Consider the following 26571-nt stretch of genomic DNA (forward strand, 5'->3'; position numbering starts at 1 on the left):
ATTAACCCTTCAGGTGTTTTACAGAAATTTTTGGAATGTTTAAATAAAAATGAACATTTAACTTTTTTTCACACAAAATTTATTTCAGCTCCAATTTATCTTATTTTACTAAGGGTAACAGGAGAAAATGGACTGCAAAAGTTATTGTACAATTTGTCCTGAGTACGTTGATACCCCATATGTGGGGATAAACCACTGTTTGGGCGCATGGCAGAGCTCGGAAGGAAAGGAGCGCCATTTGACTTTTCAATGCAAAATTGACTGGAATTGAGATGGGACGCCATGTTGCGTTTGGAGAGCCCCTGATGTGCCTAAACATTGAAACCCCCCACAAGTGACACCATTTTGGAAAGTAAACCCCTTAAGGAACTTATCTAGATGTGTTGTGAGCACTTTGACCCACCAAGTGCTTCATAGCAGTTTAAAATGCAGAGCCGTAAAAATAAAAAATCATATTTTTTCACAAAAATGATCTTTTTGCCCCCAATTTTTTATTTTCACATGGGTAGGAGAAGAAATTAGACCACAAAAGTTGTTGTGCAATTTGTCCTGAGTACGCTGATACCCCATATGTGGGTGTAAACCATTGTTTGGGCGCATGGCAGAGCTCGGAAGGGAAGGAGCGCCATTTGACTTTTCAATGCAAAATTGACTGGAATTGAGATGGGACGCCATGTTGCGTTTGGAGAGCCCCTGATGTGCCTAAACATTGAAACACCCCACAAGTGACACCATTTTGGAAAGTAGACCCCTTGAGGAACTTATCTAGATGTGTGGTGAGCACTTTGACCCAACAAGTGCTTCATAGAAGTTTATAATGCAGAGCCGTGAAAATAAAACAAAATTTTTTCACAAAAATGATTTTTTAGCCCCCAGTTTTGTATTTTCACAAGGGTAACAGGATAAATTGGACCCCAAAAGTTGTTTTCCAATTTGTCCTGAGTACGCTGATACCCCATATGTGGGGGGGAACCACTGTTTGGGCGCATGGCAGAGCTCGGAAGGGAAGGAGCGCCATTTGGAATACTGTTGTGAATTCTGTGGCCAGGCTCCCTCCTGTGGTCGTGAGTGGTACTGCGGCTGGTTCCGTCTATAAGCTTCCTTTGGTGGATGAGAGTGGTACTGCGGCTTCTGAGTTTCCTTCCTCAGGTGAAGAGGTTAAGTCGTTAGGTGCTGCTCTATTTAACTCCACCTGGTGCTTTGATCCTGGCCTCCAGTCAATGTTCTAGTATTGGTCTTGCTTCCTCCTGGATCGTTCCTGTGGCCTCACTATCCTGCATAAGCTAAGTTCTGCTTGTGTTATTTTTGTTTGCTATATTTTCTGTCCAGCTTGCTATATTGGTTTTTTTTGCTTGCTGGAAGCTCTGAGACGCAGAGGGAGCACCTTCGTACCGTTAGTCGGTGCGGAGGGTCTTTTTGCCCCTCTGCGTGGTTGTTTGTAGGTTTTTGTGACGACCGCAAAGCTATCTTTCCTATCCTCGGTCTATTCAGTAAGTCGGGCCTCACTTTGCTAAATCTATTTCATCTCTGTGTTTGTATTTCATCTTTACTCACAGTCATTATATGTGGGGGGCTGCCTTTTCCTTTGGGGAATTTCTCTGAGGCAAGGTAGGCTTATTTTTCTATCTTCAGGGCTAGTTAGTTTCTCAGGCTGTGCCGAGTTGCATAGGGAGCGTTAGGCGCAATCCACGGCTACCTCTAGTGTGGTGTGTTAGGATTAGGGATTGCGGTCAGCAGAGTTTCCACGTCTCAGAGCTTGTCCTATGTTTTTGGTAAATGTCAGGTCACCTTGTGTGCTCTGAACTTCAAGGTCCATTGTGGTTCTGAATTACTTGTTCATAACAGAATACAGACTTAGATGGATTGGTCTGCAGGCGTCATGTTGCATTTGCAGAGCCCCTGATGTACCCAAACAGTACAAACCCCTTACAAGTGACCCCATATATTGGAAACTAGACCTCCCAAGGAACTTATCTAGATGTGTTGTGAGAACTTTGAACCCCCAAGTGTTTCACTGCAGTTTACAACGCAGAACCGCGAAAATAAAAAAAATCTTATTTTTCCCACAAAAATGATTTTTAGCCCCCCACATTTTTATTTTCCCAAGGATAACAAGAGAACTTGGACCCCAAAACTTGTTGTCCAATTTGTCCTGAGTACGCTGATACCCCATATGTTGGGGTAAACCCCTGTTTGGGCGCACCGGAGAGCTCGGAAGGGAAGGAGCACTGTTTTACTTTTTCAACGCAGAATTGGCTGGAATTGAGATCGGACGCCATGTCGCATTTGGAGAGCCCCTGATATGCCTGAACAGTGGAAACCCCCCAATTATAACTGAAACCCTAATCCAACAACACCCCTAACCCTAATCCCAACGGTAACCCTAACCACACTACTAGCCCTGACACACCCCTAATTCTAATCCCAACCCTAATCCCAACCGTAAATATAATCCAAACCCTAACCCTAACTTTAGCCCCAACACTAACCCTAACTTTAGCCCCAACCCTAACCCTAACTTTAGCCCCAACCCTAACTTTAGCTCCAACCCTAACCCCAAACCTAACCCTAGCCCCAACCCTAACCCTAGCCCCAACCCTAACCCCAACCCTAGCCCCAACCCTAACCCTAGCCCTAGCATTTTTTATATCGGATTTTTATGATTGGCAGCTGTCACACACTAAAAGACGCTTTTTTTATAGCAAAAAAGTTTTTGCGTCTCCACATTTTGAGACCTATAATTTTTCCATATTTTGGTCCACAGAGTCATCTGAGGTCTTGTTTTTTGCGGGACGAGATGACGTTTTTATTGGTAACATTTTCGGGCACGTGACATTTTTTGATCGCTTTTTATTCCAATTTTTCTGAGGCAGAATGACCAAAAGCCAGCTATTCATGAATTTCTTTTGGGGGAGGCGTTTATACCGTTCCGCGTTTGGTAAAATTGATAAAGCAGTTTTATTCTTCGGGTCAGTACGATTACAGCGATATCTCATTTATATCATTTTTTTTATGTTTTGGCGCTTTTATACGATAAAAGCTATTTTATAGAAAAAATAATTATTTTGGCATCGCTTTATTCTCAGGACTATAACTTTTTTTTTTTTTTGCTGATGATGCTGTATGGCGGCTCGTTTTTTGCGGGACAAGATGACGTTTTCAGCGGTACCATGGTTATCTACACCTGTCTTTTTGATCGCGTGTTATTCCACTTTTTATTCGGCGGTATGATAAAGCGTTGTTTTTTGGCTCGTTTTTTTTTTTTTTTTTTTTTTTTCTTACGGTGTTCACTGAAGGGGTTAACTAGTGGGACAGTTTTATAGGTTGGGTCGTTACGGACGCGGCAATACTAAATATGTGTACTTTTATTGTTTGTTTTTTGTTTTTTTAGATAAAGAAATGTATTTATGGGAATAATATTTTTTTTATTATTATTTATTTATTTAGTAGTAACTATTACTGTGCAGAATTATTAGGCAACTTAATAAAAAACAAATACATTCCCATCTCACTTGTTTATTTTCACCAGGTAAACCAATATAACTGCACATAATTTAGAAATAAACATTTCTAACCTACAAAAACAAAACCCCAAAAATTAGTGACCAATATAGCCACCTTTCTTTATGATGACACTAACAGCTTTCCATCCATAGATTCTGTCAGTTGCTTGATCTGTTTACGATCAACATTGCGTGCAGCAGCCACCACAGCCTTCCAAACACTGTTCCGAGAGGTGTACTGTTTTCCCTCCCTGTAGATCTCATATTTTATGAGGGACCGCAGGTTCTCTATGGGGTTCCGATCAGGTGAACAAGGGGGCCATGTCATTATTTTTTCTTCCTTGAGACCTTTACTGGCCAGCCACGTTGTGGAGTAGTTGGAGGCATCTGATGGAGCATTGTCCTGCATGAAAATCATGTTTTTACTGAACGATACCGACTTCTTCCTGTACCACTGCTTGAAGAAGTCTTCTAGAAACTGGCAGTAGGTCTGGGAGTTGAGCTTCACTCCATCCTCAACCCGAAAAAGTCCCACAAGTTCATCTTTGATGATACCAGCCCATACCAGTACCCCACCTCCACCTTGCTGGCGTCTGAGTTGGAGTGGAGCTCTCTGCCCTTTACTGATGCAGCCTCTGGCCCATCAAGAGTCACTCTCATTTCATCAGTTCATAAAACCTTTGAAAAGTCAGTCTTAAGATATTTGTTGGCCAAGTCTTTACATTTTATCTTATGTTTCTTGTTCAAAGGTGATCATTTTTCAGCCTTCCTTACCTTGGCCATGTCCCTGAGTATCGCACACCTTGTGCTTTTTGTTACTCCAGTAACGTTGCAGCTCTGAAATATGGCACAACTGGTGGCAAAAGGCATCTTGGCAGCTTCACGCTTGATTTTCCTCAATTCATGGGCAGTTATTTTGCGCCTTTTTTGCCCAACACGCTTCTTGCAACCCTGTTGGCTATTTGCCATGAAACGCTTGATTGTTCGGTGATCACTCTTCAAAAGTTTGGCAATTTCAAGACTGCTGCATCCCTCTGCAAGACATCTCACAATTTTGGACTTTTTAGAGCCTGTCGAATCTCTCTTCTGACCCATTTTGCCAAAGGAAAGGAAGTTGCCTAATAATTAAGCACACCTTATATATGGTTTTGATGTCATTAGACAACACCCCTCCTCATAACAGAGATGCACATCACCTGATTTACTTAATTTGTAGTTGGCTCTCAAGCCCGAACAGCTTGGAGTAGGACAACATGTATAAAAAGTATCATGTGATCCAAAAAACAACTTGCCTAATAATTCTGCACGCAGTGTAGACCGCGGACCAGACGGGGCGGGAGAATGAAGAACCGTAAAAAAACGCACGGCTTGTTACAAGGGCCGGGTATCGCCCTACCACCACAAATACCCGCCCAGACGGAAGTAAGTCGTTTTGACACTTCCCACCAAACCATATCGGACTCTGGAGTACCCTCAGCCGCATTACAGGTGATCAATCTTTTGGAACATACATTGCCTATTGCAGAACTCTCTGTTCTTCAGAAAGGGCTAACTTTTGTTCCCACACATGCAGTGGACAAATTTACCTTGGCTAAGGATCTTTACCTTTTCTGTAGGAACTTGACCTTCCAGGTTATTTACAAGAAACCTGATCTCATGCAATTGATTCCTATAGATGAACGACAAACTTTCCAAGATCTACTAGAATTGTTGGAGGAAAATTAGTCTGGTCTGAACAGGAGAAGATTCCCAAATAAAAATAAATCTTTGAAATCACCTTCCTTTTCCCTGGTGCCTGCCATCAAAATATTTTTTGAATTGGTCAAACGGGACATTCTCACAATGCCTAACCAGGTGGGTAAACTCTTGAACCTGAATTCAACAGAAAGACGTGCCCTCTCTGATTTACAAAATAACAAGGGATTTATCATCAAAGAGGCGGACAAAGGGGGCAATGTGGTTCTTTGGTCTACCCATCTGTACTTAGCTGAGGCCAATAGACAGCTTAGCAATTTACGGCTCTATGAGAAACTACCGTCAAATCCCACGCAGACATTTCTTATTAAATTTGAATCATTACTTTGCAGGGCTCTGCAGTTTGGCATCATCTCTTCTCAAGAAAAAAAGTACTTATGGGTGGAACATCCAGTTACTGCAACATTTTACATGTTGCCGAAGATCCATAAAGATAATAAGACACCTCCAGGCAGACCAATCGTTTCCAGTATTGGCAGTATTTGCGAGAAAGCAAGTGAGTATCTAGACTTTTTTCTTCAACCTGTAGCTTCCTCTGTACTGTCCTTTGTAAGGGAATCTGCTCATTTTATTGAGATTTGTGGACAGATTAAATTACCAGCAGAATTCTACCTAGTGACTTGTGATGTGGAATCACTGTGCTCTAATATCAACCACAAGGATGGTATTGAAGCGGTGACTTTTTTCTTGGATAAAAAATAGCAAAATGATTGTGGACATGATTCTTTCCTCCTGGACCTTTTGGGGTTTGTACTCCATCATAATTTCTTTTTATTTGACAGGACTTTTTTTCTGCAAACGTCAGGAATGGCCATGGGCGCGAAATGCGCACCGGCCTATGCGAATATCTTTTTAGGCTGGTGGGAGGAGAAATTTGTATACCCATCCACGGCCTTTCAAACTCAGGTCCATTACTGGCATCGCTATATAGATGATTTATTCTTTTTATGGATGGGTACAAAGCATGACTGTATTGAGTTTATTGAGGGACTCAATACCAATCCCCATAATATCTTTCTCACGCATTTCATTTCCAACAGCGCTGTCACCTTCTTGGATCTGAGGGTGTTTATACAGGACAACCGACTGGCCACTGACCTTTTTCGTAAACCAACTGCAACGAATGCACTTTTGGAATTTACTAGTTTTCACCCCTGGCATACCAAGGTGGGTGTACCTACCGGACAATTCTTGCGCATTTGATGCAACTGCACCCTTGATCAGGATTTCTTATTACAGGCCCGGCATCTCACGGATCGCTTCAGACAAAGGGGATACCCCAAACATGTGATCTCTAAAGCCTTTCAATGCACTAGACAACATGATCAAGCATCACTCCTGTCATCTGGAAGACACTGCCGAGAGGCACAAACAAGATTTATCACGGATTGCAACAACAATTGGCAGCAGGTGACAGATTCTTTCTAGACATTGGCCAATACTTCGAGCGGATGCCCAAACTGTTGAGGTTACTAGCGATAGGCCGCTATTAACGGCGAGGAGAGCCCCAAATTTAAGAGACTTACTGACCAAGAGCCACTTTTCCATGCCCACTTCGAGACTCAACAGGGGGATCGTTTTGAGGGGGTCATTCCCATGTGGGGATTGTAATATTTGTCCCTTTATGGTTCCAACTCGGGATTTATTTAGGCATCCGGTCAATCACAGTCAACATCCATTGAAAGCGTATATCAACTGTAAAGGCACCGTTACACTAAACGATTTACCAACGATCACGACTAGCGATACGACCTGGCCGTGATCGTTGGTAAGTCGTTGTGTGGTCGCTGGGGAGCTGTCACACAGACAGCTCCCTCCAGCGACCAACGATCAGGGGAAAGACTTCGGCATCGTTGAAACCGTCTTCAACGATGCCGAAGTCCCCCTGCAGCACCCGGGTGACCAGGGTAAACATCGGGTTACTAAGTGCAGGGCCGCGCTTAGTAACCCAATATTTACCCTGGTTACCATTGTAAAAGTAAAAAAAAAAAAACAGTGCATACTCACATTCTGATGTCTGTCACGTCCCCCGGCGTCCACAGGGTTAAAACTGCTTCGGCAGGAGAGCTGCTAATGCAAGCGCTCCGGCCGACAGCTTCCCTGCACTGACTGTGTCAGTGCCGGCCGTAAAGCAGAGCACAGCGGTGACGTCACCGCTGTTACTGCCGGCACTGACAGTCAGTGCAGGGAAGCTCTCGGCCGGAGCGCTTGCATTAGCAGCGCTCCTGCCGAAAGCAGTTTTAACCTTGTGAACACCAGGGGACGTGACTGACATCAGAATGTGAGTATGTACTGTTTGTTTGTTTTTACTTTTACAATGGTAACCAGGGTAAATATCGGGTTACTAAGCGCGGCCCTGCGCTTAGTAACCCGATATTTACCCTGGTTACAAGTGAACACATCGCTGGATCGGCGTCACACACGCCGATCCAGCGATGACAGCGGGTGATCAGCGACCAAAAAAAGGTCCTGATCATTCACCAGCGACCAACGATCACCCAGCAGGGGCCTGATCGTTGGTCGCTGTCACACATAACGAGATCGTTAGCGGGATCGTTGCTACGTCACAAAAAGCATGACGTTGCAACGATATCCTTAACGATATCGTTATGTGTGAAGGTACCTTAAGTCCAGGGATGTTATCTATGCCCTTATCTGTCCTTGTGACATGATATATGTGGGACAAACCTCCCAAGAACTGAGGAAGAGGGCACAAAAACATGTATCCACCATACATCTGGCTGCCAATGACCAAAAGAAGGGCAAAACCCTCACCCCTGTGGCTGCTCATTTTTTAACAACACATAGAGGCTCTCCCACAAATTTGAGAATTGTGCGATTGCAGAAAATTGCCTCTAATGATAGGTGTGGCAATATGCGCAAACGCCTTCTACAAACTGAATCTAGATGGATTTTTCAACTTCAGTAGGTGGCGCCCACAGGGCTGAACGAGGAGCTTCTTTTCACTGGCTTCTTGGGATGAACTAGGATAGGATGTCACATGCGATCCTTTGATAATAATTTTATGCTCTTATACATGTATATATATACTTTTTCAGGTGGGTTGAGGGAGATGCCCTACTACATATATATTTCTTACGGAAGAGATCTGGACAACTAAGAACTATACAAGATGACTGGTCTTAGCATATACAAGGAACTCAACATGTTGGAAATATCATGGATCAATATATCAGCCTGAAAAAAGGAAGAACTGAGAAGGATCACAAGGGGACTAGACTTTCTTGATTATTGAGGTTATACCTAAAAAACCTCATCCACAGTGTTTATGATTTTTGGACTATGGATTATACCACTCTAACTCCTCTGTGGAGTTTCATCTCTTTCTTCTTGAGCTTGCCACATGATGGTCTTTACATGTGCACTAGGGGCTGCCTGGCCTATGCAGCTGCTTTGACAACATAGGACTACAGTGCACGATTCTGGGATCTACTACCAGGTTGTATATAGGGACCAATATTTTGGGAGTTTCCTAAAAAGTCCGTGATATACGATATTTATCCTGAGTGGTCTTTTTGCCTCATGTTTGGCTGTCCATAAATAAGAGTGCTTATATTATTTACATAACCATCAATTATTACGCATATGTGCCCCTTTGCCATATATTTGCTCATAGGACATTTTTTGGGATTTTGATTGTATTCTCAGTAGGCTTACATGTTTTGATATTTATATGTACTATTTATGAGTGGAGGTGTGGTTTCTGTATATTGTATATTTTTTATTGTTTTTATGTAAAAAAAAAAATTGAGGTGAAAATAAAGGTTTTGGATATTGTATTACTATGTGGCTGTGCATACCCTTATTAGTCCAGTCTTTCTCTTTTTGTCAGTTACCAATTACTATGGACTAGGTATTGCCCCCCTATCTGTTAATTGTTCTATATATATACCATAGTGCACCCTTTCTTGTTGAATTGTGGTCCCAACATTGAGATTGTGACACAAAGTAGGAAGTCATGGAATTGTGGAGATCACAGAAAGGAGACATGTTATTGTTCTACAAAAAATGGAAACTACATTTTAACCCCTTCACCCCTGGAGCTTTTTTCATTTTTTCATTTTAGTTTTTCACTCCCCTTCTTTCCAGAGCCATAACTTTTTTATTTTTCCATCAATATGGCCATCTTGGGGCTTATTTTTTGAGGGACGAGTTGTACTTTTGAACGATACCATTGGTTTTGCCATGTCGTGTAACAGAAAACCTGTAAAAACTGGTGAATGAATGGAATGCAGGGGAAGGTAGCTACCTAGACTTGCGGTGCTGTGCCCCCTGCTGGCATAACCTCATATGAGCTCTAGCATGGGAATTTTTCTGAATATTTTCTCACGCTAGAGTTCATATGAGTTTACCGCAAGTCTAGGTAGCTACGTTCCTCTGCATTCCATTCATTCACCAGTTTTTACAGGCAGGGGCAACAGCTGCATTAGCAGGCTCCTGCTTGTAAAATTATTTAACCCCTTCAGATGGATTTACAGCGTGGGACTTGTCTGTAACACCGCAGAGGTATGGGATATTGTTGCTTTTTTTATTTTAACTTTGTTTCAGGTGACAAGGATTGAGCGTATAATAAAGATATTACAACACCATGTGTATTTATTTCATTAAAATACTTTTTTCCAAATGTGTGTGTGTTTTTAACCCTTTATTAATATTGGATTAATAATGGATAGGTGTCTTATTGACACCTCTCCACTATTAACCAGGCTTAATGTCACCTTACAATAGCAAGGTGACATTAACCCTTTATTACCCCAAATCCCACCACAACAGGGGAGTGGGAAGAGAGAGGCTAAGTGCCAGAATAGGCGCATCTTACAGATGTGTCTTTTTTGGGGTGGCAGGGGGCAGATGTTTAGCCAGGGGGGTGGCCAATAACCATGGTCCTTCCCTAGGCTATTAATATTTGCCCTCAGTCACTGGCTTTCCCACTCTGGCGGAGAAAATTGCGCGGGAGCCCACACCACTTTTTTCCGTGATTTAACACTTTATTTTAAGAGCTAGAGCCACAAAATTTTGCACACATACACTTCTAACATTAGTAGTGAGGAATATGTAAAAATAGAAGGGATATGAAATGATTTACTTTGAATTACCGGCTTTTCTGCTATCTAGCACTTTATTAAATTATAAATATATATATATGTGTCTCAATGAGATATATATATATATATATATATATATATATATATATATATATATATATATACATATACCTATACTATGTGTAGACATTTATTCTATCTATTCTATTCTAACCTGTCAGTGTGATTTTACTGTACACCGCGTTGAATTGCCGGCTTTTCTGTAGAACACCGGTACGTATTTCTAGCAAGTCACACTGATGGTCCGTGTGTATTCCGTATTTTTCTCGCACCCACAGACTTTCATTAGCGGATTTTTTGCGCAATACGCTGACAAACGCAGCATGCTGCGATTTTCCATGCCCGCAAAATACAGCTGACAAATATACGGCAGATAGGAGCTGCCCCATAGAGAAACAATGGTCCATGTGCAATGTGTAGTTTTTGCGCCTCTCATATGTCTGTAAAAGTCTTTAGTGTGACTCCGGAATGGCCCATTCTGTACTGCAAGTGAAATTAAAAGTCACGTATCAAGTCTAAGGCTATGTGCACACGTTGCGGATGGGGGTGCAGAATTTTCTGCACAAAATCCGCATCTCCTGGCAGAAAACGCAGGTGCGGATTTGATGCATTTTTATGAGGATTTTGTGCGTTTCTGTTACGAATTTTGTGCGGATTTTCTGCGTTTTTTACCCCTGCCGATTTCTATAATGGAAGGGTTCAGAAACGCTGCAGATCCGCACAAAAGAAGTGACATGCTACTTCTTTTGATCCGCAGCAGTTTTCATGCAGATTTTCCCGCCCCATTAGCACAGCATTTTTTTTTTCTATTGATTTACATTGTACTGTAAATCACTTTGCGGAACTGTAGCGTTTCTACGTGGAAAAAACGCTGCAGATCCGCACTAAATCTGCATCGTGTGCACACAGTCTAAGGTGTCAAACAGTGTCAACAAAAACCATTACAACATCGGGCTCTATTGACCTCACATCACCACTCTAGGTTATCCTGGTGCAGAGAAAGACAGCGAGGAGTACCACTTTTGCCTTGGACTCAATGATTTCATGTGGGAACACCATGAAGAAGCCTCCAAGGGATAAATGTCACGCCGGTCTAAATCTACGGCCGGGGTCACACTTGCAACTGCAATGCGAGAAACTGGCACGAGTCTCTCGCCTCAATACCCTGCACTGCCGCCGGTGGTTCGCATTGGAGCATTCAGCTGCATAGAAATACATGCAGCCACACGCTCCAGTCCCGAGTGCCAGTGTCCGGTATTGAGGAGAGAGGTGAGTTTCTCGCATTGCAGTTGCAAGTGTGACACCGGCCTAGGGATTTTCATTGCCGACACCCTCTGCTCTTCATTCCAAATACTCTATGGGTATGTGCACACATTCAGTATTTGAATACAGATATAAATCTGTTGCAAATCTGTATGTAAATAATCAGCATGTGCATAAAACTGCAGGATTCTCATTCACTTTACTGTTACTGGGAAATTCTTCTGTTTTTGTGACAAAGTGCGCAAAAACACTGCAACAAAAAAACGCAAGATGTGCACAGACTGAGACAGATCGGCATTACAATGACTTGGTCGTGGAGCCAATGGCATGGCCATTTCTCCAAAATATCCCTCTTTTTTCATAATTTGAATGCCATTAACATGTCTATTCATCCTGTGATTTGCACAATTTCAATAATGTTGCTTCTTTCTATTGCAATTTCCATGTTAAGAAGCGTATATTATATAAATGTTCTCACTTAAACAACACCGATTTTTATGTGAATTTGCCATGTAAAAACGATCCAAAACCTTAGCTGACAGCACTGTCACAGTGTTAACAACATACTTACTGGTAGAAATCTGCTTCCTTTGCAGCCTCCTCACACTTTTTAAGTGCTTTGGAGTGCTGGCTCTGTAATGCCTCCAGTTCTGACATCGCTTTCATACACTGCACCTTTAATCGTTCATAGTCCGGTGTGACTTTGGGGCTTGGTCTGTATAAAAATTAGAACAAAGACATTTTTGATGCATTCAACATCAGTGTTTCATATGTCTAAAATATTAGGAATAAAAAAAAACTGTAAGCTGTGCTACAACACTTTTAAGAACAACATTGCAATAAATAAATGATGGCTAGGTAATCTTCTCTACTGTTACCTGCAGTCATCAAACGTTGAGCCAGGAGAGGACAAAGCCAGTCGTTTCCGAAGCTCATCTCTTTCACGTGTCACTTGTCTCAACTGTGACAGTATGGTGTCTAACTTCTCACTCATAAGACGGCCATCGGTGGTAGATAAGGGAGGAGAGGAAGCCTTATTGGTCGTACCTGTAAGAATGTATTTAGAAAAAATAAGCATTTTAATCTATCACTAACCATAACAAGGAAACATACTGGATTTATCAGTTACCTAGGGTGACAGATAAATGTAACCATGAATGGCCAGATACATTTTTTGTGCCAATTACATTTTGAAAGGAAGATAGAATTTAAAAACCTTTATTGAGGTCTCCTATTTTTCACAGACAAGAAAAAGATAACACACATAGAAACATTGCTACCTAAAGAGAAATAATTTCTTGCGGAAGATCCATTAAAGAGGTTGTGCTGTGTGTCTATTATATCTGTTATACTGTTATTTCCAAATATCTATCAATGTCTGGGTAACAGACTATATTCTTGAATAAGTATGAGAAAAGAAAAGTATATTATTAAGTTTTATAACATCAGTACATTTTGCAATGATAAGGTTGTGAAGGTCTTAAGACAGCTCACTTTACCCATCATGAGGTGTTTCTTGTTTGGCACCTTGGTAATGAGACACCTTTTTATAGGCCATCAGTTGAACAAGCAGATATTCTTTTTCACTAAGTGGCAGGATTGCTTTCTTATTACTGATAGATTTTCACTCTGGTCATGACTTTCCATGGCTTTTTGCACCTCTCTTTCTTCGTGTGTACAATACTTCTGCCCTGTGTCATTTATCATTATCACACATAACTTAATTAATGTACATCTATGGTATGATTTCTTTGCCTCTGTGATTGGGTGGCTTGTTTCTGACATGTGGTGAAAATTCCATGGCAATAGCACCTTTATCAATACACTAGCTGAAGAGCCCGGCGTTGCCTGGGCATAGTGAATATCTGTGGTTAGTTATAGCACCTCACTTCTCTTATTTTCCCATCACGCCTCTCATTTTCCCAATCACATCTTTCATTTTCCCCCTCACATCTCTCATTTTCTCCCTCACACCTCTCATTTTCTCCCTCACTCCTCTCATTCCCCCCTAACACTTGTCATTTCAACCTCACATCTGTCATTTTCTGATCACTCCACTATTTTTCCTCACTCCTCTCATTTTGCACTCACACCTTTTCATTTTCACCTCACACCTCTCATTTTCACCTCATCACCTCAGTATATACATGTTTGTCATCTCCCTTATATATAGTATACATCTGTATGTCATCTCCTATATATAGTATATACCTGTATGTCATCTCCCCCGTATATAGTATATACCTGCTGTGTGTCATCTCCCCCATATATAGTATATACCTGAATGTCATCTCCTTCTATATATAGTATATACCTGTATGTCATCTCCTCCTGTATATAGTATATGCCTGTGTGTCATCTCCCCTGTATATAGTATAATTCTGAGTGTCATCTCCTCCTGCATATAGTATATACCTGCATGTCATCTTCTATATATAGCATATACCTGTATGTCATCTCCTCCTGTATATAGTATATACCTGTGTGTCATCTCCCCTGTATATAGTATATATCTGAGTGTCATCTCCTCCTGCATATAGTATATACCTGCATGTCATCTTCTATATATAGCATATACCTGTATGTCATCTCCTCCTGTATATACCTGTATGTCATCTCCTCCTGTATATATATGTACCTATATGTCATCGCCTCCTCTATATAGTATATACCTGTGTGTCATCTCTCCTGTATATAGTATATATCTGTGTGTCATCTCCCCTGTATATAGTATATACCTGTGTGTCATCTCCTCCTGTATTAGACCTCGTTCACACGTTATTTGCTCAGTATTTTTACCTCAGTATTTGTAAGCTAAATTGGCAGCCTGATAAATCCCCAGCCAACAGGAAGCCCTCCCCCCAGCAGTATATATTAGCTCACACATACACATAATAGACAGGTCATGTGACTGACAGCTGCCGTATTTCCTATATGGTGCAATTGTTGTAGTTTGTCTGCTTATTAATCAGATTTTTATTTTTGAAGGATAATACCAGACTTGTGTGTGTTTTAGGGCGAGTTTCGTTTGTCAAGTTGTGTGTGTTGAGTTTTGTGTAGCAACATGCGTGTAGCAACTTTTTGTGTGTCGAGTTGCATGTGACAGGTTAGTGTAGCAAGTTGTGTGCAGCAAGTTTTGCGCATGGCGAGTTTTGCACGTTGCGAGTATTATGTGTGGTGCCTTTTGACTATGTGCAAGTTTTGTGTGAGGCAACTTTTGCATGTGTTGCAACTTTTGTGCATGTGGCAATTTTTCCGCGTGTGCAAGTTTTGCGTGTGGCGAGTTTTTCATGAGGAGAATTTTGCACTTGTGGCGAGTTTTGCAAGAGCCTAGTTTTTGCATGTGGCGAGTTCTGCGCGTGGCGAGTTTTGAGTGGCGACTTTTGTGTTTTGACTTTTATGTGGCGAGGTTGGTGTATTTGTGGTGAAATGTGTGCTGAGGGTAATGTGTTCAAGCACGTGGTAGTGTGTGGCGCATTTTGTGTGTGTTCATATCCCCTTGTGTGGTGAGTATCCCATGTCGAGGCCCCACCTTAGCAACTGTACGGTATATACTCTTTGGCGCCATCGCTCTCATTCTTTAAGTCCCCCTTGTTCACATCTGGCAGCTGTCAATTTGCCTCCTACACTTTTCCTTTCATTTTTTCCCATTATGTAGATAGGGGCAAAATTGTTTGGTGAATTGGAAAGCGCGGGGTTAAAATTTCACCTCACAACATAGCCTATGACGCTCTCGGGGTCTAGACGTGCGACTGTGCAAAATTTTGTTGCTGTAGCTGCGACGCCTCCAACACTTTTCCTTTCACTTTTTTCCCCATTATGTAGATGGGGGCAAAATTGTTTGGTGAATTGGAACGCGCGGGGTTAAAATTTCGCCTCACAATATAGCCTATGACGCTCTCGGGGTCCAGACGTGTGACTGTGCAAAATTTTGTGGCTGTAGCTGCGACGCCTCCAACACTTTTCCTTTTACTTTTTCCCCATTATGTAGATAGGGGCAAAATTGTTTGGTGAATTGGAACGCGCGGGGTTAAAATTTCACCTCACAACGTAGCCTATGACGCTCTCAGGGTCCAGACGTGTGACTGTGCAAAATTTTGTTGCTGTAGCTGCGACGCTTCCAACACTTTTCCTTTCACTTTTTTCCCCATTATGTAGATAGGGGCAAAATTGTTTGGTGAATTGGAACGTGCGGGGTTAAAATTTCGCCTCACAATATAGCCTATGACGCTCTCGGGGTCCAGACGTGTGACTGTGCAAAATTTTGTGGCTGTAGCTGCGACGGTGCAGATGCCAATCCCGGACATACACACACACATACACACACACACATTCAGCTTTATATAGTAGACTAGCTGTACTGCCCGGCTTTGCCCGGGTTAATAACTGCTGTTAGCAAAATAGAATGTGTTAACAAAAATGTATTCTGCACACAAAAACCACAAAACAAATAGATAGAAATGTAGTTATTAAAAGGCAAAAACTAAGCTAATAGAAGCATTTCACAACATATATTTCAACACCAGAGATATTCCACACAGATTTAACTAAATTGGCCAAGTCAAGTGAAGTAATCTTCTACTACTTATTCGAGAGTCTTTTGATAAACGACATTCTTAGTTTTTCCTTCAGGTGCAAAGATGAACAAATTTTTGGCTGTTCCAACTCTTGAACAGGCCACACAAAGTTGACGATGAGAAAAGCATGGAGATTGTAAATCGATTCCAACTACTTTCAAGGACTGTCCCTGAGCCTTGTTGATGGACATAGCAAATGCCAGTCGAACAGGAAACTGGAGGCGTTTAAAATAAAAAGGCAAATCAGATGGAATGAGAGGAATTGTTGGAATGAAAACATCTTCTCCTGTGGCACGTCCTGTCAAAATGGTTGCCTCAATTACATGTGGAAACAGGTTCTTTATCAAGAGTCTTGTTCCATTACACAGCTTTGGTGGATTCAAATTTCTCAATAGCAGAAGAGGTGCTCCAGGTTTTAGAAAGAGATTGTGAGGAGGAAGTCCATGTGGCTCCAAGGAATGGAGGAACTCAGTTAGATAAAATAATGCTTGAGCAGGGTCTATTACTGTATCTGCTGACTTGTAGGTTATGCACACACCTGGAAGGAGATTTAGAATTTGAAGATTGATCTTTTTGACGCTGTCATTTTTGGGAGCTAGAATAGCCCTTTCACACAGCCAGCCAGAATTTGTGAAGTGGAGTTGAATGTTTGGAAAAACCTTTGCTTTCAACTCCTCAATGGAAGTCACAATGCAACAAAAGTTGCTTGAGAAGGCGATCTGTCCAGTGGTTGGGTTTACTGGTGCCTTGCCATCTCCAATAGTCAACAGCTGGCTCGAAAACAGTCCTGCAGAAACATCGCCTGTCATGTAGACCCTCATGTTTGTGTTCAGTGACATTTTCTTTACTTTTCTCCAAAAGTACGATGCTTTGAGACAGGCTTTGAGTTCGTCTGCAGGGGTTGATCTTGGAATAACAGGTAGTGTTTGGCGGGAGTCACCTGCCAAAACAACTACTCCTCCCATGATATATTTGTTGTTACGCAGGTCTTGCAGCAGTCTGTCCACTGCTTCCAGAGCCCTTTTGTGTGACATGGCGCACTCATCCCAAATGATGGCACTGCATTTTTGAAGCAATTTGGCAAGTCCTGATCCCTTGGCAATATTACACACAGGGCTGTCTCTAAGAGACAGGTTAAGTGGTAGTTTGAATGTCGAATGTGCTGTCCTGCCACCTTTTAAAAGCGTAGCTGCAATTCCAGAAGATGCCACTGCAAGTGGAATCTTTTTTTGTTGTCGAAATTTTGCCAGGAGCAAGTTGATTACAAATGTATTTCCTGTTCCACCTGGAGCATCAAGGAAGACAATCCCACCTTTGTTGGTTTCACTGAAACTTAAAATAATGTAGTTATAGGCGTCCCTTTGATCTTGTAGCAATATCGGCTCATTCTGAGACACAAATGCTGTCAGTTCATCAATATTGTAATTTGTTTCTATGAAAATCTCCCTACACATTTGGATGCCTTTAGGATTTCTTATTGGAGCAGGCAAACCAAGCAACTGTAAGGCTTTTCTGACATTGCTCTGCACTGATCTTCAAGGAGCATTAAAGTTTCATTGAACATTTCCTCAGTGAAGTTGATGAGTTGCTGAGTATTTTCCCTTGTAATCTGCATGAGGATGTCCTCACTGAGATCAGTTTTGTACTTTGTCTAAATCTCAAGAGGATTTGAAATGCTACAGGTTGTTAGAATAATAGCAAAGAGGTGTCTTAGTCGCTTTGGGGTTTCTGTGGCTGCTGCCTCACTGAGGGTCATGTCCCAGTGTCCATCATTTTCAAGAAGTGCTTTTCTTTGGCAAGCGTCCCTGAATGTTTCACACACATGGCCTCCGACGGTCTTCGGGTCACAAAATGATGTAGGGCCTTTGACAACATGAAGTAACATGCAAGAACACTTCATAAAAGTCAAAATATCAATTTTATTAGATCATTAAGATAGTAGAAAAGTATTACAAATAAATAATGCTATATCACATGACATATCAATGCAATGCAGACAGCCAGATCCCCACCCTCACAAGCCCCCCAACCACAGTAACAATAACAAGCGCTGGCCCGTCACATGCAAATTGATCCTATAATTATGGAAAAAGACTAAAAGGAGGCCAGAACCATGGCAAGCAAGGCAAGTAGTGCAAACATGTAAATGCACTAAGCATACCCATAGTTAAAAATGTAGCAGTGAACAATACAACTATGCCATGCTTACCAGTGACAGGATGAGGGAAAAGAGAGGTCGGGTATAAGATCCTGACGCGTGTTTTGCGGCAGCGTGGGGCAGCTTCCTCAACTCTCCCTTGAGTAAGGGTTACCAGCGTAAAAGTTAAAAAAAAACAACCCTAACCCATCTCTTCAACCTATCACTAAAAACTCAAGCTTTAAACATGCCTCCATCACACCTATCCTCAAAAAGCCCTCTCTTGACCCATCCTCTATATCTAGCTATCGCCCTATATCACTTCTCCCCTATGCCTCCAAACTACTGGAACAACACATTTACCTTGAACTGTCCTCCCATCTCTCTTCTTGCTCCCTCTTTGACCGCCTACAATCTGGCTTCCGGTCACACCATTCCACCGAAACTGCCCTAACTAAAGTCACCAATGACCTCTTAACCGCCAAGAGCAAGCGACACTACTCTATCCTCCTCCTCCTCGACCTGTCGGCTGCCTTTGACACAGTGGACCATTCCCTATTATTACAAACCCTTGGCATCACAGACTTGGCCCTATCCTGGATCTCGTCATACCTAACAGACAGGACATTCAGCGTCTCCCACTCACACACCACCTCCTCACCTCGCCCCTTATCTGTCGGAGTCCCACAAGGTTCAGTCCTAGGGCCCCTGCTCTTCTCCTATTACACCTTTGGCCTGGGACAGCTTATAGAATCTCATGGCTTTCAGTATCACCTCTACACTGACGACACACAGATCTACATCTCTGGACCAGATATCACCTCCCTTCTAACCAGAATCCCTCAATGTCTGTCTGCTATTTCATCCTTCGTCTCCACTAGATTTCTAAAACTTAACATGGACAAAACAGAATTCATCATCTTTCCCCCATCTCACGCGACCCCCCCAACGAACCTATCCATTACAGTAAATGGCTGCCCACTCTCCCCAGTCCCACAAGCTCGCTGCCTCGGGGTAATCCTTGACGCTGATCTCTCCTTCAAACCACATATCCAAGCCCTTTCCACTGCCTGCCGCTTTCAACTCAAAAATATTTCACGAATCCGTTCATTCCTCAACCATGAATCTGCAAAAACCCTAGTCCATGCCCTCATCATCTCTCGCCTTGACTACTGCAACCTCCTGCTCTGTGGCCTCCCCTCTAACACTCTCGCACCCCTCCAATCTATTCTAAACTCTGCTGCCCGACTAATCCACCTGTCCCCCCGCTATTCCCCGGCCTCTCCCCTCTGTCAATCCCTTCACTGGCTCCCCATTGCCCAGAGACTCCACTACAAAACCCTTACCATGACGTACAAAAGCCATCCACAACCTGTGTCCTCCATACATCTGTGACCTCGTCTCCCGGTACTTACCTACCCGCAACCTCCGATCCTCACAAGATCTCCTTCTCTACTCCCCTCTTATCTCCTCTTCTCACAATCGTATACAAGATTTCTCTCGCGTATCACCCCTACTCTGGAACCCTCTACCACAACACATCAGACTCTCGCCTACCATCGAAACCTTCAAAAAGAACCTGAAGACCCACCTCTTCAGACAAGCCTACAACCTGCAGTAACCACCGATCGACCAAACCGCTGCATGACCAGCTCTACCCTCACCTACTGTATTCTCACCCATCCCTTGTAGATTGTGAGCCTTCGCGGGCAGGGTCCTCATTCCTCCTGTACCAGTTATGACTTGTATTGTTTAAGATTATTGTACTTGTTTTTATTATGTATGGAATAAATGGCGCTATAACAATAAATAATAATAATAATAATAATACTTACCTACCGCTGTCTGTCCCCGGCGCTCAGCTTCTCTGCACTCCTCCTGCACTGGCTGTGAGCGTCGGTCAGCCGGAAAGCAGAGCGGTGACGTCACCGCTCTGCTTTCCGGCCGCTGTGCTCACAGCCAGTGCAGGAGGAGTGCAGAGAAGCTGAGCGCCGGGGACAGACAGCGGTAGGTAAGTATGAAGTGTTTTTTTTTTTTTACTTTTACGCTGGTAACAAGGGTAAACATCGGGTTACTAAGCGCGGCCCTGCGCTTAGTTACCCGATGTTTACCCTGGTTACCGGGGACCTCGGGATCGTTGGTCGCTGGAGAGCTGTCTGTGTGACAGCTCTCCAGCGACCAAACAGCGACGCTGCAGCGATCGACATCGTTGTCGGTATCGCTGCAGCGTCGCTTAGTGTGACGGTACCTTAATGGAAGCAGTGAGCCAACTGAGCGGTAAACCTGTCCTTGAACTTTAAATGTCGGCATAAATCCTGTTGTAAACATTTCTTTTGTTGCACCAAATGATGTCATTTGGAAGAAGGAGTTGTACTTCCTGATGTTGTCCAAGAAATACTTTGATATTGTACTGGTACCTGTCATCAGAGACTTTAGGGGATCTGGTGCTGACAGGAGAGGTGGAAGTTTTATCTTGCCATTTGCACGGCATAAACCTGGCGGTCCATCTTTGCATTTCAGAGCACTGCAGTACATGCAGACCACATCCATTTTCCTATCTGAACATTAGGATTATCCTGATAGTTTATGTCTGACTGGTAACAAAAGGCAGCATGTTTCAAATCTCATTTCCTGTGCCCTGGTGGAAGAAATAGCAATTCTCTTAGTGGCAAGTCGGCCTTCTCTCTGCTGAGATGACTCATTGGCCCTTGAGGAAGCAGCTCTTCTTCTCTTACCTGCAAGCCTCCCTTCCCTCTCCTCAGAAAGTTCATTGGCTCTAGCAGAAGCAGTTCTTGTTCTCTTGTCTGCAAGCATCGCTTCCCTCTCCTCAGAAAGTTCATTGGCCCTTGAGGAAGCAGCTCTTGTTTTCATGTCTGCAAGCCTCGCTTCCCTCTCCTCGGAAAGTTCATTGGCTCTTGAGGAAGCAGCTCTTGTTTTCATGTCTGCAAGCCTCACTTCCCTCTCCTCAGAAAGTTCATTGGCTCTTGAGGAAGCAGCTCTTGTTTTCATGTCTGCAAGCCTCAATTCCCTCTCCTCAGAAAGTTCATTGGCTCTTGAGGAAGCAGCTTTTGTTTTCATGTCTGCAGGCCTTGCTTCCCTCCCTCAGAAAGTTCATTGGCCCTTGAAGAAGCAGCTCTTGTTCTCTTGTCTGCAAGCCTCGCTTCATTCTGCTCAGAAAGTCCATTGGCTCTTCAAGAAGCAGCTGCTGTTTCTCATATGTGTCAGCCTTGTTTCTCGGTCTTCACATTTTTCATTCGCCCGTAATGCAGCTTTTCTTTTTGCATCAGCTGACATTCGTGCCATGGAATTCCTTTTCTTATGAGGCATTATTGTGGTAAAAATAGTCTGTAACTGGCAGCTTCTATATCCTCTCACATAGAGGTAATGACATCAGCCTTTCCACCAACACACCCTAACTGACATGCTATTACCTCACACAAGCTTTGTTATACTGAGAATGTCATTGTTGCCTATATTAACCAATCAGAGCTCAGATTAATTAACTGTAGTAAAATAGAAGCTGAGCTGTGATTGGTTGCTATTGGCAGCCTGATAAATCCCCAGCCTACAGGAAGCCCTCCCCCCTGGCAGTATATATTAGCTCACACATACACATAATAGACAGGTCACTGACAGCTGCCGTATTTCCTATATGGTACATTTGTTGTTCTTGTAGTTTGTCTGCTTATTAATCAGATTTTTATTTTTGAAGGATAATACCAGACAGTGTTTTTAGGGCGAGTTTCATGTGTCAAGTTGTGTGTGTTGAGTTGCATGTGGCATGTGGCGACATGCATGTAGCCACTTTTGTGAGATGAGTTTTGTGTGGCGACATGCGTGTAGCAACTTTTTGTGTGTCGAGTTGCATGTGACAGGTTAGTGTAGCAAGTTGTGTGCAGCAAGTTATGCGCATGGCGAGTTTTATGTGTGGTGCGTTTTGAGTATGTGCAAGTTTTGTGTGAGGCAACTTTTGCATGTGTTGCAACTTTTGTGCATGTGTTAATTTTTCCGCATGTGCAAGTTTTGCGTGTGGCGCATTTTCCATGAGGTGAGTTTTGCAGGTGTGGCGAATTTTGCGTGAGCCTAGTTTTGCATGTGGTAAGTTTTGCATGTGGCTAATTTTGCGCGGTGCGAGTTTTGAGTGGCGACTTTTGTGTTTCGACTTTTATGTAGCGAGGTTGGTGTATGTGTGGTTAAATGTGTGCTGAGGGTGGTATATGTGTTCAAGCACGTGGTAGTGTGTGGCGCATTTTGTGTGTGTGTTCATATCCCCGTGTGTGGTGAGTATCCCATGTCGGGGCCCCACCTTAGCAACTGTACGGTATACACTCTTTGGCGCCATCGCTCTCATTCTTTAAGTTCCCCTTGTTCACATCTGGCAGCTGTCAATTTGCCTCCAACACTTTTCCATTCACTTTTTCCCCATTATGTAGATAGGGGCAAAATTGTTTGGTGAATTGGAATGTGCGGTGTTAAAATTTCACCTCACAACATAGCCTATGACGCTCTCGGGGTCCAGACGTGTGACTGTGCAAAATTTTGTGGCTGTAGCTGCGACGGTGAAGATGCCAATCCCAGACATACACACTTGCATACACACACACACACACACACAACACACACACATTCAGCTTTATATATTAGATTAACTTAAAATTGGTGACATGTTCAATACTTATTTCACCCGCTGTATAGAGGGAAATCATCTTAATATTGGCCAATATTCGCAATGTAACAATGATGCTCCATGCAAGTAAGTAGTTTATTCTTGATGTAAACGACCATTACACCTAGGTAGGTCACAAGAAAAAATGACAGTACTCAGACCAATGTTATTCAATGAGGCAGTGCAGATGAGTGTTTTTTTCTATTGACCGAATCTGCATGTGAAAAAAACAAAAATCGCAGAATGCACTAGTTTCTTCCATATGTCGGGACAGACTCCCCCTTTCAAATCTATGAGTGTGCAGAAAAAAGCAGATCCCATACTGGACATCAGTATAGCATCTGTTTATGCATACATTGCAATTCTGCAACATCAGAAACTGTAAATGTAGATGAAACTGATGATTTTTTATATGCTTGCTTGAAGCCTGCCTAAGTTGGAAAGTTATTTTTTGTCAAGATTGGCCTATAATCTCATGTACAGTATATGGCGGTCTCATGACTGTACACAGACACCTGGGCTTGTCTCTCACGCTAGGAAAGACACTGCAAGGTCAGCTAAAATGTTCCAGTACCAACAGTGTCTATAAAGAGCATTTACACAAAAAAGCTACCAATTATGAAGAACTGCATTTTTATATTTATCTTTACTTTTAACAAAATAGAAGGCTGAAACGAGAAGAAAGGTATTCCTCAAATGAAAATATTTTATTTCTATGTTACATACCTGTTTTTGAGCTAAATTACTTGTAAAGAAATTTGTATAACAATACAACCTTATGCTCTATACGAGCCCTTGTCTGCAAACAGGTTCTTTAATTGGTTCAGATTCTTCTCATGTACAGCACCATGGAATCAATGGTGCTATATAAATAAATAATAATAATAATAATAATAACCTCATGAAAGAGGCACATCCTGAAATACCTGAATTCCAACAGAATTTTTTACCTTGCTACAAACGTCCCGGCAAATATTCGAGACACTCTCATCAAAGCAGACATCGGCTCGGGTCCACGACTCTCCACACAGAGATTTTTATCTCACCCTAAGACGAGTACATACCCGTGCTTACATTGTAACCAATGTGGTAATGTTTTGAAGGGGGATTACTTTTACCATCCACATTCGGGGAAACAATACAAGATAAGAGATTACAGTACCTGTAATACGTCACATGTGATTTATTTATCAAATGCCCATGTGGTCTCCTCTATAGTGGGGAGACATCACAACCCATTAATGATTGTATCAGTAAACATAAACCCACCATTAGATGCAAGAACACACTATTACCTTTACCCCAGCATTTTATCAATGCGGGTCACACCATAACCCAATTAAAATTTCAAGTAATTGAGCAAATCCCGTAACCCAGATGGGGTGGTAACCATATCCAGACTCTCAAAAGAAGGGAAGCGTTCTGGGTACATGAGTTGGAGACCCTGTCCCCTAGGGGTCTCAACAGGGAATATGATCTCTTTTCCTTTTTGTGATTTTTTCCATACGATAAGACTCAGTTATGTGAATCCTTTGCATGTAACATATAGGCTAATCAATAAGGGATTTTTCTTTGTTCATACATGAGGATGTAATAATTAATTGATGTGACATATACTTATTCAGTGTATATATGTGTGTATATATAGACACACTATTTTGTTTTACAGAGTCACCTATATTAAACTGACGTCACGCAATTGTTCTCCTCCTGGTCCTTCTTCCTCCTGGATCCCCATTCCATGTCTTATCCTTCATTATTTTTTACCCACCGCTTGGCTTTTCTCTTTTGTTTTGACCCTCACATCCTTTACAAGTGTCATTAACATGATATTACAACAGTCACATTTGATCAAATGAAGGGAAAAAAAAAGAACTCGTTCCAGCTCCATATCTGTAAAATTCAGGCTTGAAACTTTATTTTGCCAATATAAAAGCAGTGGGAATGTGCTCTCCAGAAGCACAACGGGACAAAAGCGACGCGTTTCTATAATTAAAGATGTTTATCAAAGCTGCGGTGGTTACTCGGTGAGCTGGCTTTACTTTCTATAGCTGTTTCTTACATTTGATCAAATACCAACTAATCTCAACAAGATTATAACGATACATAGAGGTGGAACGCACCGCCATACCACTTCCTGTCTCTCCTGGAACGCATTCAGCAGTAAGAACCAGGTGCGACGTCACTTCCGGTATATGGCTGGGACTTAGTTCCTGCCCCCATTCCATAAATAACACGCCGACATGAAGTCCTGCCACCCCGGAACAAGCGACGAACACCGCGCTCCCATCAGGCAGGCGACTCCACTATCCACCATCGATTAGAGACACTTATGTAGCTTTTTTCTATCATAGAGCGATCACCCCCTCTTGTTGTGACATGCACTATTTTTGACATACAGATGGGGCAACTACTATATTGGTCCACTACATGGATCTGAGCAGTGCATAAGATTATATAGGGTATGTATGCGCACTCTCTTCATATGGACTAATTGCTCCCATTGGCTTTACTACATTTATAGCACTCCCTTATTTTACACAGGTCCATTTTTTTCATAGACATATGAAGTCAATTCGCCTGCAACAGATTGATATGGGTAGGATTTATTCCTAGATCATGCGTCACTCTTTTATATATATGATATTTACCCATAGTCTGTATTATTATCTCATGATAGAATCGAATCCTCATAGATTTTAGAGGATCAAGACGGGACCTTCACATTAATCACTCTTGACCAACACTAAGCAATAGGTTGGTCCCCTCACCCCCATACACCCTTTTTTTATACTTCTCATTACATATTAGTGATTTCATGATACTGCTACTCTCTAGGATCCATCCTAGGACCTTCTACTATTTTGGCATCAGCCACGTATATATTTTTCCTGTACAGCAGTGAGGTATGATTTTTCATTTCCTTTCATGTTTATCCTATCCCCTTTCCTTTTACCCATCCTTCACCATTTTTGCACAATGTTGTCGTATTAGTTTCATGATGTTAGCCGCATGGTTGTTATTCCTATGAATATTGATTGTACATTTTTCTGTTCTTTGAATTTCTGCAGTGTACTGAGGAAGGTCATCTATATTGACTGAAATGTTTATACCAGTGACTGCCAATAAAACTTTTTCATTTGACAAGTTGAGTGTCAAAATGTATTATATGTATAATAAATCATGGCTGGTGACCCCAACAACTAAAAAAGGGCTATTTCTGATTTCATTTTAGAGAGTTCTGATCTTGTGTGTTCCTACGGAGGGTAGAATAAAGGAAGGTATGTAAAATTACATTGAGGTGCTCCTGCAATAATGGGCCATTATATTATTACTAGATGGTGGCCCGATTCTAACGCATCGGGTATTCTAGAATATGCATGTCCACTTAGTATATTGTCCAGTCATGTAATATATTGCACAGCCCACGTAGTATATTGCCCAGTCACGTAGTATATTGCACAGCCCACGTAGTATATTGGCCAGCCATGTAGTATATTGCCCAACCACGTAGTATATTGCCCAGCTACGTAGTATATTGCCC

General features: G+C 42.3%; 1 protein-coding gene across 3 annotated transcripts in view; it reads right to left on the reverse strand.

The window, feature by feature from the left end:
* DLG5 (discs large MAGUK scaffold protein 5) overlaps positions 1 to 26571 on the reverse strand; it is a 679445-nt gene that overhangs the window by 487801 nt on the left and 165073 nt on the right. For all 3 annotated transcript variants that reach the window (XM_069753072.1, XM_069753075.1, XM_069753073.1), the window contains 2 exons: positions 12526 to 12694; positions 12219 to 12362 (listed from right to left, as the gene is read on the reverse strand). In XM_069753072.1, coding sequence (XP_069609173.1) covers positions 12219 to 12362; positions 12526 to 12694 — 313 coding nt within the window. The remainder of the gene's footprint in view (positions 1 to 12218; positions 12363 to 12525; positions 12695 to 26571) is intronic.

This window comes from Ranitomeya imitator, chromosome 2 (assembly GCF_032444005.1).
Source record: "Ranitomeya imitator isolate aRanImi1 chromosome 2, aRanImi1.pri, whole genome shotgun sequence".
Lineage (NCBI taxonomy): Eukaryota > Metazoa > Chordata > Amphibia > Anura > Dendrobatidae > Ranitomeya > Ranitomeya imitator.